Genomic DNA, 13,792 nt, shown 5'->3' with positions numbered 1-13,792 from the left:
TCAGACAAAGTAGGAGGCAATGAACTCAGAAGAACTTAATCTGGTGCCACTCTAGCTGTCTGTGTCTATGAAGCTGGTATAATTACCTGTTAAACAGGGGTTGGGTTGATTGCACTGTAAGAAAGAGGGAAACAAACTTTTATGTGTACCTCACTGGTGTGCTTTGCCTCAACTCATTTAAGGGATAATCCTGATAATATACAAAGTCTAAAATCCAGCGATTCATCACTTCACCAAGCAGTGGATGCAAGCTGGCGTGTCAGAAATATCTAGAAAGCATACAGTCACTCGTACAGCCTTTCTTATGGAAATATTGAATTTTAGTTTCCAGAGTCACATCCTTGCCAAGTGATTTTAATTGCACCCTTTCCACGTTTCAGTTTAATGTCAAACTCCTTTCTTCTTCTCTCTTTGTTTTCTTTTTTCGTCAAATACCACATGAGTCAGCCTCATTGAGTCGAGGACAATGCCACAGAAAAACAGAGAGAGACATTTTCAAAAAACTTTTGGCACACACTCAATGTTCGTTCATGCACTAAAACATGCATGAAGGCAGACACGCACACACACACGCACACACACACCCAAACACACACACACACACACACACACACACACACACACAGACACACACAGAGTCAAGGACAGAGAGCTCTTCATCTAGCACAAAGCAAACCAGAGGAGTGTGGCCTTAATTGGAAAAGCACAGGAATAAGTGCTTTTATTGAATATAAACATTTGTGAAGTGTTCAAAGCCAAAAGATACAATGTTGTCATAATTATGACTCTTGTGTTAGATGACACAGCGTTAACCTTAGTGTCAGTCAGTGCCTCAGTCAGTGGCTCAGTCAGTGCCTCAGTCAGTACCTCAGTCAGTGCCTCAGTCAGTGGCTTACTCTTGAATGAAACTAAGTCTATCATTAAAAACACATCCTATGGGCTAATGTGTGATCTTGCCTTTGAGCTCTTAGGCAGTTATGCTTAGTCTAACACCTCAGGTAGCAAGCCCAGTCCAGAATGCATCTGGCCCTATAATCTGGTGTGGCCATGAGTAACCATAGTAGTGTAGGTGAAATTGGTACCAGCCTCACATGGGAGTACCAGACTATGCAGGTACCTTATCCTGTGATCAGCCGCCGGGTGAATGTGGGTGCAATTGTGTGTAAATTGTGATACCGTCTTTGTGAGGGCCACCAAGACACACTGGTACTGTCCTTGCAACAGCAACAATATGTTGGTAATCTCACCCGATTAGACAGGCATCAACCATTCAACACAAAGGCAGATCAATTAAGTTGAACACCTAGGGGGCGCCACACAAAGTGTAGTGTCCTCCACGTGGTCAAAATAATGATAATCCACAAATCAGTCTCATTAAATATATCAGTCTCATAAAATATATTATACCATCAATTTGGAACTCTGATTAATAATTAAATTAATAACTACAACCAAAGTTACCTTATTGATAGTATGGTTGAAGGTCATTGGAGTTCTGAATAGAAGAGGTTGGCAACGTCCATTCTTGTGCAACATTAAATAAACCAGCGTATATAATCAAAGTATTTATTTACACAATGATAAGAAATAACACACAATATGTAATCTAGCTAAATGTAACTAACCAGTGAATTGAAGGAATATGTGTATGTGTAATAGAGAGGGTGTGTGTGTGTGTGTGCCTGCGGGCTCGGGGTTGCGCTGTTAGCAGCGCGCCAGAAAGAATGTGTGTGTGTTCCTTTGTTTGATCACCGTAGTTCCGTGTGCATGTGTGTGCACGTACGCGAACATACATGTGATGTGAACAAGGACGAGCCTATATGCAGCGCGAAGTTCGAGTATTCTCTTCGCGTGTGTGGCTATGTGAAGGCCAATGTATATGTAATCGTGCGTGATTAAGATGCCATGTTAGAAGAGGGAAATGGTTAGTGATGCATGCAAGACCCGATGTGTCTGAGAAGCAATCCTAACGATACCCTTAGATGGTGTGGCGAAGCCAACTACCAACTAACAATGAAAATATATAAACAGTTACGTTCAGTAAACAAAACACATGAAACACATGAACAGTGGCATGTAAAGAGTCTTATGCTTAGCCAGGTTGTGAATAGCTAGGATAGCTAAATGCCCAGTTAATGTCAGTGTTTACCAGTCCTTTGGGAAAAGGCGTGCGGATCCGACATAGATGAGGCAGAGAAGAGATGATGCTGTCGTAGTTGAAGAAAGTTGTCCTTGCTGTGATGTCTCTGTTTCACTGCAGTTTAGGTCGGAGGATTTGATCGCTCGGAATGTTGCAGTTCGTGAATCTGTTGCGGTTGTGTAGAGTTAGCTAGCAGGTCTATTGTTAGCTGCTTTCGCTAAACTTACTGCGTCTCACTTAGCAGTTCGTTGACTGAGAGATCTTAGGCGTGTCGGCCGTAAGAAGTGAGAGTTCTCTTTGTTGCGAGAGAACAAAGAGAGAAGGCCTTTACCGGTTGACGGTGTGCAGGCGATGCCTGAGGTGAGAGCAGAGGTGAAGACGTGTGTGCCTGGCGAGATGCTGGCCGAGAGAGAGAGAGAACATCTGGAAAAGACGTTGCTTTTGTTCAAGCTAAAGGGGGCGTGGTTAACATTGCGTCAGGTTACACTTTTATGATAGGTAAAGTTGTACGTAGGTTCTGGGTGAAACCCTACGCAAGTTACTGATTGAAGTCAAACACAATGGACGAATTCCAGGTGTACCTACAGTAGTAATGGCTAACATTGGGACTATGCCTTTGACCTAATAGGCAATTATGCGTAACAGCACCTCAGGCGGTAGCCCACTCCAGAATGGACCCAGCCCTAATCTACTGTTGACTGTGACTGTGACCTTTCCTTTGACCCTTTAGGCAAGTATGCCATGCGAGACCTGGTCCATCGCTTACCGGGCAGCACCAGCACCAGCTCAAACAGCGGTGGTGGCAGCGGGGGCAGTGGGGGCAGCAGTGGAGCAGGGGGCACTGCCAACAGCGGCGGGAGCAAAATCATGTCGGACGACACGGTCACAGCCGTCTGCTGTGCGCTACATGAAGTCATCACCAAGAACATGGAGAACGCCAAGGCGCTGCGTGACGCGGGCGGCATCGAGAAGCTCATCGGCATCGCCCGCAGCAAAGGAGACAAGTACGTTTCACAGAATACATCAATACACACACACACACAAACACACACACAAGCACACACGCCACTGCAACTTCAAAGGCTTCTTCTCGCCTCTGTTTAAGATCAAGAGTTTTCCTGCATCCCTGTCTGCTCTAATAAGCAGAAACCCAGCCAAAAAAACTAGAGGGGGGAAAAAGTTCATGTTCTGAAAGTTGAAGTTTTTCATACAGTCATTTGATGTCATTCCAGTTCCTCCCCTTGGCAAAAGAGGTGTGTGGTTCAGATCTCTGTACTGCATGTTATTGTTCTGGTTCCTGCTGGCTCAGTTCTGCCTTCAGCTATTCTTAAAGTAGACTAAGCTGCAAACATCTCCATTAGTTTGGACCTGAGTGAGCATTAAGCACATGTATTAGATGTTACTATCCGAAAGCTATGCTGAACCTTATAAACATGTCTGTTCTAGACTCTGCAGTTCATTTTGGCAGTGATTTAGCAAAGGTCCACTCCAGGTCAGGACCGGATTTGTTGGCAAGAATCTTGGGCTAAATTTGCAGAGTAAATCTGAAAACACAGATTATATGTAAAAACGTTCTCTGTCCACACTTAGCGTTTTCGTACTGTTTTTCAAATGTTCTACGTCCACGCCAAAATGCTGAAACACCATAGAAGGGTTTGTTGTCGATGGTGCCTTGAGCACAAACTTTCATCGGTGTCATGGCAACCACACGTCATCGTTTCTGGAACTCCCCGTGTCCCCTGTCCACATCACAACACGAACCCGCCGTGTCACCTGTCCACATCACAACACGAACCCGCCGTTTTCTAATGCATGCACCTCAGACGGCGTTTTCAAAAAGTATTGATTCCGGTGTCAGAAAAAGCTGTGTTAGTGTGGACGGAAGGGCCAAACGGAGAAAATAATAATACAAAATAAAAAAAATGTACCGGGGTTAGTGTGGCCAGGGCCTTGGACTGTCACCACATCCTTACATGTGTTCATTTAGCAGACACTTTCAAAGGCACTTTTGTTCGCATACGGCATTCAAACCCTTGATCTTTGAATTGCGTATTGTTCAGTGAAGTACAGAGAAGAATAAAGAAACAGTGTGATGTTCAATCATAGGGTTCCCGTGTGGACAGGTTTCTCACAGTTGTTGTTCGTTTCTTTCTCTGCATATGTGGGAAATGGAGTTCTTTGTCTGATTCTGTGCTAGTCCTCATTGAGGCCAGGCTGGTGGTGCCACTCCACATCTATCTAGCCCCCCCCCCCTCCCCCTTCATGAGGCAGATGACGTGTGACCTGTGTGAGCCCTCGCAGTGGGGGTGGCTGCGTGTTTAACCAGCATGACAGCCTGTGATGAGTGTGTGTGTCCCCGCCCCCCCAGCAACGACCAGGCAGACCTGATGTATCATCAAAGAGACACCCAGTTCAAGCACTTAAACATCCTGTCCCATCGCGTCCTGTCGTCTAGTCATACACACAGATACCGCACAGATACATCCAGTACCGTCACACATACACACACTCACACATATGTGCACACACACTTACACACATATGTGCACAAACACTCACACATATGTGCACACACACTTACACAAGCACAAACACATACTCAGACACAGGCACACATACACACATACAAACACACACATTTTCTCACACACACACTTGTTCACACACATACACGCACCACTTCCCCTCACATTCGGTGAGTGTGAAGTCATCGGTAGGCTACTCTTGCTTTCTTGTCAGCTGAGAGAAACCATAAATGTTTAAAACCTATCCGAAAGGTTGCCAGGCGAGTGTTACCATGGTTGCATTTCCTACGCTCTTTGGTCTATAAATGAAAATGTTCAGCACACAGAAAAAGAGTAAGGCCCTGTTGAATATTTCAGTGTATTGTGTATACTCAAGACACCTTTGCTAGTTGTGCATGTAAAGGATTATTGGTAGTACACTTCAAATGCATTATAGTTGGACAGCTGTGGGCTGTGTGCACTTGCATCATATGCACATGATGCATGGATGAATGGATGGGCACATGCAGGGACACACACAAAACACAGACACACGTACATATACACATACATACACACATGTATACAGACATACACACATACACACATGTATACATATATACACATACATACACACATAAACACATGTATACAGACATACACACATATACACATACATACACACATACACACATGTATACAGACATACACACATATACACATACATACACACATACACACATGTATACAGACATACACACATATACACATACATAAACACATACACACATGTATACATACATACACACATATACACATACATACACACATAAACACATGTATACAGACATACACACATATACACATACATACACACATAAACACATGTATACAGACATACACACATATACACACACATACACACATTTAGTGACTATGAAGGCAGATTGCCATCCGCTCAAGCTTGGAGACAGCCACACAAAGCATGTTATGCTGCTCTGTTGTGAAAGAAGTGTGACAGATGCACAGTCTCCACGGGTAACTGTTCAATACCATAACGTATTGTTCATCACAGGGAGGGGCACACTGTATTGTTGATGTACACATGGGTACTACACAGAACAAGCTGTTGTTTGACGAACCTTCTCCAACTTCAGTATTTTTAATGTTAAGTATTTTTCTAGCAGATCACTGCTAATAGAAAATACCCCATGACATCACTTTTAATATTCACTTTTTGCATTTGAGTTCAGCTAAGAAATGTGCCTCTAATATTCAGTACATTTCTTTACCACTTTCTTGTTTTTTTATTACTTTTTGCTTGTTTAATTTACATATTCACACACACACACACACACACACACACACACACACACACACACATATTTATGTTTTCTGTGTCTTGTCTTGACTGTACTCTAGAGTGCGGACCCTGAGGGGGAGGGAGGCCGTGTTTGCATTAAGATTTCTTTGTTATACATCCTAATGTTTCCCTCGCTAAAGGACTCTCCACCTGCTATTACTCTCTCTATATACTCTACACACTCTACATTTAACACACCCACACCCACACACACACACACACACACACACACACACACACACACACACACACACACAGAGAGAGAGAGAGTACATACGTGTTTCAAACATAGATGGAAGGAGCACAGCTTAAAGCTTTTCATCCTCTACCCAACTTTAACCACCGTTATGAAGAATCCCACCATTCCCCGGGACAGCACATCTGTCTTTCTTTCTGTAATCAGAGATCTTTTTGTCTTCCTTCCTTCTTTCATTTCTTTCTTTCTTTCTCTCTCTCTCTCTCTCTCTCTCTCTCTCTCTCTCTCTCTCTTTCTTTCTGACTCTGTGACTCATTCAGGCACTCACCGAAGGTGGTGAAGGCTGCGTCTCAGGTTCTCAGTAGCATGTGGCAGTACAGGGATCTGCGGAGTCTCTACAAAAAGGTGAGAGAACAGACACACACACACACACACACAGACACACTCGCTTGTTTGTGCACTACCTTGCTCTTCTAATTTCTTGTCCACATCACTCACCCCATGTGGTATAATCCTGTCTTCACACTTCAGATCTGGTTCCAAACACACACAAACCCAATCATAAAACGGTGATGCACTGCGTTCAGGGGGACATTCATGATCACACCATACCATCTCCATTTGGTTCGGCTTCAGTCTCCCGCTCCGCCCCATAGCCTTGCGTCCTAACATACATGCTTCACCCCGCATAGTTCCTCCAATGCAGCCTTCTGATGCTGGGGGCTGGAAGCCATTTGTCCTCTTTGTTGAGGCATCAGGTATGCAATCAATGTGTGTTCTCTTGCCTTGAAAGGAGACAGACTTGAACGAACGCTGTGAAATAACAACAATGTGCGCAATGTCAAAAATTGAAATTCCCTCGGAGAGCTGTAAAAGAGTTCTTTCAGTTCTCAAGGGCAGCAGAGATTTTGTCAAGCTTTGTTCAAACATAATAAAGAATAAGTCATCTTTTCAGTCATAACATCTCTACCACCAGCATATTTACTTATAACATCAGATCAATACCTTTGTTCAGTCACATCAACACCCCCTCCCTCTCTCTCTCTCTCTCTCTTTCCCTCTCTCTCTCTCTCTCTCTCTCTCTCTCTCCCATGGATTATGTCAACAGACTGTTTGAGGCTAAACTCACCTCGAATCCCACATTATAGTGCCTCTTCATTTCTTTCCCTACGAGCCTTAAGCCTTAAAGTAAACACCCTCCATGTGAAGTGATTCAGAATGAACAGGGGGAAGCTGCCTCTGTGGCCCTCTATAGAGATAGGGAGAGAGAGAGAGAGTGAGAGAGATTGATGCTCTGTATGTGTAAGTCTTAATTACTTCCTTATATCCCTGAACATTCATGGGACTGAGGGAGAAACCCAAGCAGGGCTGAAGAAAAGGTATTCGAGAAGCAGGTGACATGTCATGACCGGCTGTCTCTCTCTCCATCTCTGTCTTTCTTTTTGTCTTTCTCTCTTTTTCTCTCTCTTTCTCTCCTACTTTCCACATGCACAGGCGAACCCTAATAAGGTCTGACAGCTTTAGTCGGGAGACTAGAAACACAGAGAGCACACAGGAAGAGGCTTGAGTGTGGCACCCACACACACACACACACACACACACACACACACACACACACACAAGAGAAAGGAAGGATGGAGGGAGGGAAGGAAGGAAAGAGTGTGAGGTTTGCGTGAGGTGAAAGAGTGACAGGAAGGGTGTGATGAGGGGCCAGTGTCCCTCGCAGGCCCTGGAGGCCCCTCAGGCTTTGACAGCTCACCATCAGACTCCACTGAGTACACTCTCCTCTGACAGCTACTGGAGACACAGAGAGCGGGGGTGGGTGGGGGGGGGGGGGAGGAAGAGAATCAGAGAGGAAATGGGGAGAATAGAGGGAGGGAGACTAGGGGGAAGAGAGTGTGCGTGAGAGAGAGATGGGGCGGAAGATGAGAAAGAGAGTGAGAAAGGGAATAGGGAGAGAGAACAAGTGAGAGAGGAGGGGGAGGGTATGAGAGAGAATAAGAGAGAGGAGGAGTACATCACAAAGAGAAAAGGACATTGTGTGTGTTTGTTCGTATGTGTGTGTTCGTGTGTGTGTGTGTGAGATAGAGAGAGAGAGAGAGAGAGAGAGAGAGTAATACTCTGTGACAGAGAAGCTCTAGAGAGAGGAAAAATGAGAGAGAGAGATGTCCTCCAGCTAATATGACGTCTCTATTTCTCCTCCCTTTGGTTGGAGTCTGTCCCCACAGCCTGGGCTGCCTCTACCTTTCCTGAGCAGGGCTGAGAATCAGCTAGAAGAGACTCCTTGTTCCGTGACCTTTACTGCGGATAAAAAGGTCACCGCTCTCACAACTCCACCATCTAGAAAGAAATGGGACTTTTCAGGAAGTCACCAGCCATCACACAGGGAGATTTATTCGAGCACCCCTCCTAATTAAGTTTCACATGACTTAACTCAGGGCACCTTGGAGAAATGTTTGGATGACTTTTCACACACACAATTTTTTTTCATAAGTTATGATAGGAATCTTTATGCACCCTTACCGACCAAGGTACTACTATCTCAGAGGCAGGCTTACATTATATGCTTGCACTAGACTTGTCAGAGTCTTTGTGTTACAAACCAGCTCCGCTGATATGCAACAAATGACAAGACAGAATGGGCTCGTTTCTAGGGGGATTTAATAAACAAAAAGGCGATATCGAACAGAGAATTTCAAAGACAAAGTAGAACGACGAGGAAGGCTGAATAGCGTGGCGGCACGCAGGTGAAGGAGAGAGGCCTTCTGGTCGGCGATCCCGGCCTTAAAACATATCAGGCTCCGCCCACGGCTGACAGGCAACACCTGCACACAATTACAGCAGTAGGCAAAGTAACAGAAATAAAAACAAGGTAAAATAGCGACCCCTAAGGCAGGAGGACGTAACACTTTGTCACCTAATTAGTTGTCTGAGAAGCTCAGGAACCTTGTCAATAGAACGCAGTGGTTAAATAACAATGCTCTAAGAAGTCACTGACTCAAGAGACAGGAAGCACGGGGAGACAGTGAACACAGCAAAAGATAGGACTTGTGGAAAATATGCATGTTTGAAGTGTCAGATATGTCAAACTACTAAGAGGGAAATCAAGATCCTCTGCAGTGAGCGAAGCTTGAAGTCTATCTCTAGTGATTGGACAGTGAGTTTTGTTGGCAATGTAACTTAGAAGGCATGAAAGGGCTTACTCTTTAGAGGACAATTCAAACATACAGCTATTCATGATTTAAAGGGGATTGAAATATATAGCGCAAGATAACATGTGCTTGATGAACATCTCAGCTCTACTTGTCAATCATTTTGAGTTTCCATGTGTGCAATATTTATTGTTGTCTCAGAAAACCCTTTATAAATAATCTGTCTTTGCATAATGTAATCCTCATTATCATGTGCAGAGGGTACTACTATCTTCACAATGTGTATAGAGCACTATCTTTAGTCTATGCACATAGCAATTCTGTCTTTTGCGTCAATACAAAGCACAGTCAAAACTGTCCCATTTAGCATGGAGTTTTCTGCCTGGAGGGGAAGTGTGAGTTAAGCTTTCCATCTCATTATAAGCTCTGGATATGGGGATTCAAAACCTGCCCATATAGTAGCCCACTCAGGTACCATCCAGACCCATATAGCAGCCCACTCAGGTACCATCCAGATCTATGATCCGGCCCACTCAGGTACCATCCAGACCCATATAGCAGCCCACTCAGGTACCATCCAGATCTATGATCCGGCCCACTCAGGTACCATCCAGACCCATATAGCAGCCCACTTAGGTACCATCCAGACCCATATAGCAGCCCACTTAGGTACCATCCAGACCCATATAGCAGCCCACTTAGGTACCACCCAGACCTATATAGCAGCCCACTTAGGTACCATCCAGATCCATGATCCTGCACTGATCTTTCAATCGAGCCACGCCAGTTCAGAGTCATGTTCATGGTCTGCTCATACTTTACCTCAACCATCTGTCATAATCATGCATAACCATGTCATAAACGTGTCATGGAAGATGCCATGTTTTGTCATGACAGTCAGTGTCCAATGATTCAATGTCATGCCATGCTATAACATCTTATAACTCTGTTATAAGTCAAACCTGGAGAATTTGGGTTATATGCAAGTCCTGAGTAAAGTGTAATTACCATTACCATTACACTTTGTTACCAAAACATATATCTCAGGTACTTGCATGTCCTTGATTGCCTATAATAACTGCATCCTCATGGCCTAGGGTATACTAACTGCATCTACATGGCCTAGGGTATACTAACTGCATCTACATGGCCTAGGGTATACTAACTGCATCTACATGGAGCTGTGTGGTCAGTAGGGATCTCTGAGGAGCAATTGCACTCAGCCTGCCCCAAGAATAGGGGAAAGGGCACCGGAGACTGATGTGCATGCAGTCATTGCCACACATTTTTCACCAGTGACTTATTCTTCTTATTTCCCCACAATTACATAGACGTTTGAGGCACCTTCTCACCCCTTAAGGGGGGGTTGGAAACACTCACCTCGACACACACCCTCCCCCCACCACCCCCGCCTCGGCTCTAAGTTTCGTTTCGATTGAGTGCCCCCATGAAAGAACTGCAAATGTCACTAGGGATAACATTAAGTGAAGGAGTGCTAAGATACAGATTGCTATTATTAACATTTTTACAGCCCCGCGTGTCTCGTGTTATCAGGCTGTGATGACAGCTATACCACCTGGACAGCCAAGCGAGCGAGGGTTTTTTTTTCTTCTTCTTTTTCTTTCATTTTTTCATTTTCTCGGTTGATCCGGGAGGTGTGGATTGGAAGGACGTCACACCTGAGGCTCAGTGCTTCTCATCAGAGCCAGGGATCGCTGGAGGAGGTGGACTCAGAGAAAACCATCTGGGGAAATGAAATGGAAAAAAAATCCTGTTTTAGGTGTTTTATTGGGTTTATTTGATTTTTGTGACTAAAGTCGAAAGCAAAGGGCTATATTTAGAAAATGTATTTTACTGGGCTGCCCAGGCTTTGCTTTCTCACACACACGTACACAGAGAGAGAGAGAAGAACAGATTAAACATTAGTGAAAATGAAGTTGCAGAGAATTTTTGGCAGTTACTGGGGAGACCGACTCCGTGATCTGGCAGAAACCCAGATCTCTTCTAGATGTGTCTGTCAGCTATCCTAGAACCATTAAACCACTTTGTGCCACCTGTGCTTGGAAGGTGTCAATATTATAAAATGTATTATTATTAATATTATTATGTATCCCAGATTTACCAGCTATCTAGAGGTGTACAGAATTTGAGAAAGTTATTTTTTTTTTATTATTGATTTATTGATATAGTTATACTGGTTTGTCTTTAGTTGTAACCTGTATGAGTTTACCCATCAGCAACACTTTGACATTACCATGTTCACAGAGAGACTTTGTCATGTGTAGCCCATAATACTAATAGAGCTGAACAACAATAGCTATACATCTGAATGATTGTTGGCAGAACAGCTGTCTTTTCCAGACAGATAGACATAGATGGCAATGTGTAGAAAAAAGTAGAGAGAGATAGTGAGAGATGATTAGAGAGAAAGAGAGCGATACACAAGGAGCGAGCACAAAGAGAACCCCAGGTACATGACTACCAACCTAAAGGGCCCAGGGTTTAAGATGCGTCTGAGGCAAGGCTCCCTCCTGGAGGCATTTCCCATGATGTCCATGGAGAAGGTGCTAATTACTGAGCAGAGTGGACGAGCCCACTGACGAGTCTGAAATCCTGCCCCCGACGTGTACACTACTGCTAGCCTCCCCCCTTCTGTGTGCGCTAGTGCATCTTCAAACAGAGATCCATTTCCATTTGTTCATTTAGCAGACACGTATCCAAAGACTCACATTACAGAGTCCGTACACATCTCCGTCAGTAAGCGTGCTCCTCGGGTCCAAACCCGTCGCTCTGGTGTTGGGCCACCAGTTGGGCCACGGGAGCACAAAGAGATCTTCAGCCTTTGCCTCTAGGGGTGGGGGGTGAATAACGACAGTCTGCTGTTTTCCCCCTAAATTTGCCACATAAAAGCCCTGAGATTTGTGTGTGTGTGTGTGTGTGTGTGTGTGTGTGTGTGTGTGTGTGTGTGTGTGGGGGGGGTGTGTGTGTGTGTGTGTGTGTGCAGCATAGCTGGCACGTCAGCCTTCCCTGACGGAATCATGATCTTATATTTGAATGTGAATCAGCCCGTCACTCCCGGCATGAGGCTTACCGCTACACAATTAAAAAACGAGTTCTTGGAGCATATGATGGTGAGGGTAATGTATTAAGATACAGCTTCTCGCTCAACACATTTGCTATTCATTCAGTGCAGTTTCAATACTGGCTTTAATATGTCCTTCAAAGTCCATCAATCATTGAAACATTAGGCCGGCCACTGTAATGAGCAGTATGAAAAGAATTATGTGATAATAGAAATTGCGGCAATTAGGGAGGCGCTTAATCGCATTGAAACTCACTCTTGCCTAAAAGAACTGATTTCAAGTAGCTGAATTCTCTCACAAAGTGTCAGACATCAAAGGGAGCTGGCAGCCATAGAGGCCCCTTTGTTATGCAGAAGAACAGCGCTACTGTGTGTTAAATAAGAGAAGTTACTTATACGGTGTTCGTCCACACCAACACACACACTCATCCCTTTGGTGTGGGGCATTGGTATGCTGTTTTTGTTTTGGAATTTGACAGGAAGACAAAAATCTGAAAAAGTCTAAAAATGAGGCATGACAAACATCTTTATCAGCGAGGCCTTCAGCACGCTTCCCAGCCAGTGTTTTTCACTTGCCGTTTTGTGCCTCTCTCGGCGCCCCGCCATCGCCCTCGACTACCCCTCATTATTCATGGTGCGAGCAAGAGTTGCATAGCAACCGGGGCGGCGGTGCTCACCACTAGGCCAAAGGGCTGGCTTGGGTGCAGCAGCCAGGAGCGAAGAAGGGTGAAAGTGGAACAGCTTTGAACTACTGGGTGTCAGAGGAGTCCCAGACCTTTGATGTCAGCCAGACCCGACCCACACAAAATGGCCATGTTAGCCTGAGTCAGCGAGACCACAGGAGGGCGGAAAGGAATGGATGTTTTTTGGGGGGCGGCTGGTGGAAAACGTGGATGAATAACTGACTGCAAAGTGAAGACTTAACTTAGCTTTGTCTTTGTCTTTGTCTTCCCTTTCCTTAGGTTATGTCTGCATATTTAAAGGTGCATTCCTTGATTTTAATCCATTACACTTTTTATTGATTCTCCCGACGTTCCTCTATCTGTGCATCCAGAGTGTGCGCTCAGAAAAGCTGTTCCTGCACAGATCTGTCTCTGGAAATAGGAAACAAACCAAGAGGCTCAGATCTAGCCCTATACTATTCCACCCAATCAATAACCTCGCTTCAGGAGCACTGAAGAAAGGGAGGGGTGTAACTGATTGGCCGTTGATCAACAACCAGGATCGAGGACTGCATGTTTAAACCTCGCAGACTCATATAGAGGAAATATTTCTTTCTTTCGTTACCTCAGTTCCCTCCTGAAGTAATGAACTTTCCGGAAACCTTTCCACAGTAATGCAAATTAGTTGCTTGT

The 13,792-nt window shown here is 44.6% G+C and overlaps 1 protein-coding gene and 1 long non-coding RNA gene across 2 annotated transcripts in view; one reads left to right on the top strand and one right to left on the bottom strand.

Annotated features, from left to right (window-relative positions):
• Positions 1-13,792, top strand: part of ctnnd2a (catenin (cadherin-associated protein), delta 2a) — a 308,508-nt gene that overhangs the window by 280,819 nt on the left and 13,897 nt on the right. The window contains 2 exon segments of the mRNA XM_031583814.2: positions 2,871-3,144; positions 6,524-6,608. Coding sequence (XP_031439674.1) covers positions 2,871-3,144; positions 6,524-6,608 — 359 coding nt within the window.
• The window catches only part of LOC116224380, a 5,788-nt gene continuing 245 nt past the window's right edge, over positions 8,250-13,792 (bottom strand). Inside the window, exons 2-3 of the long non-coding RNA XR_004165552.2 lie at positions 11,097-11,099; positions 8,250-9,111 (exon numbers count right to left, since the gene is read on the bottom strand). This is a non-coding gene — a long non-coding RNA (uncharacterized LOC116224380). The remainder of the gene's footprint in view (positions 9,112-11,096; positions 11,100-13,792) is intronic.

This window comes from Clupea harengus, chromosome 17 (assembly GCF_900700415.2).
Source record: "Clupea harengus chromosome 17, Ch_v2.0.2, whole genome shotgun sequence".
Taxonomy (NCBI): domain Eukaryota; kingdom Metazoa; phylum Chordata; class Actinopteri; order Clupeiformes; family Clupeidae; genus Clupea; species Clupea harengus.
The sequence above is the reverse complement of the archived record's forward strand: the minus strand, read 5'-3'. Positions and strand labels throughout refer to the sequence as shown.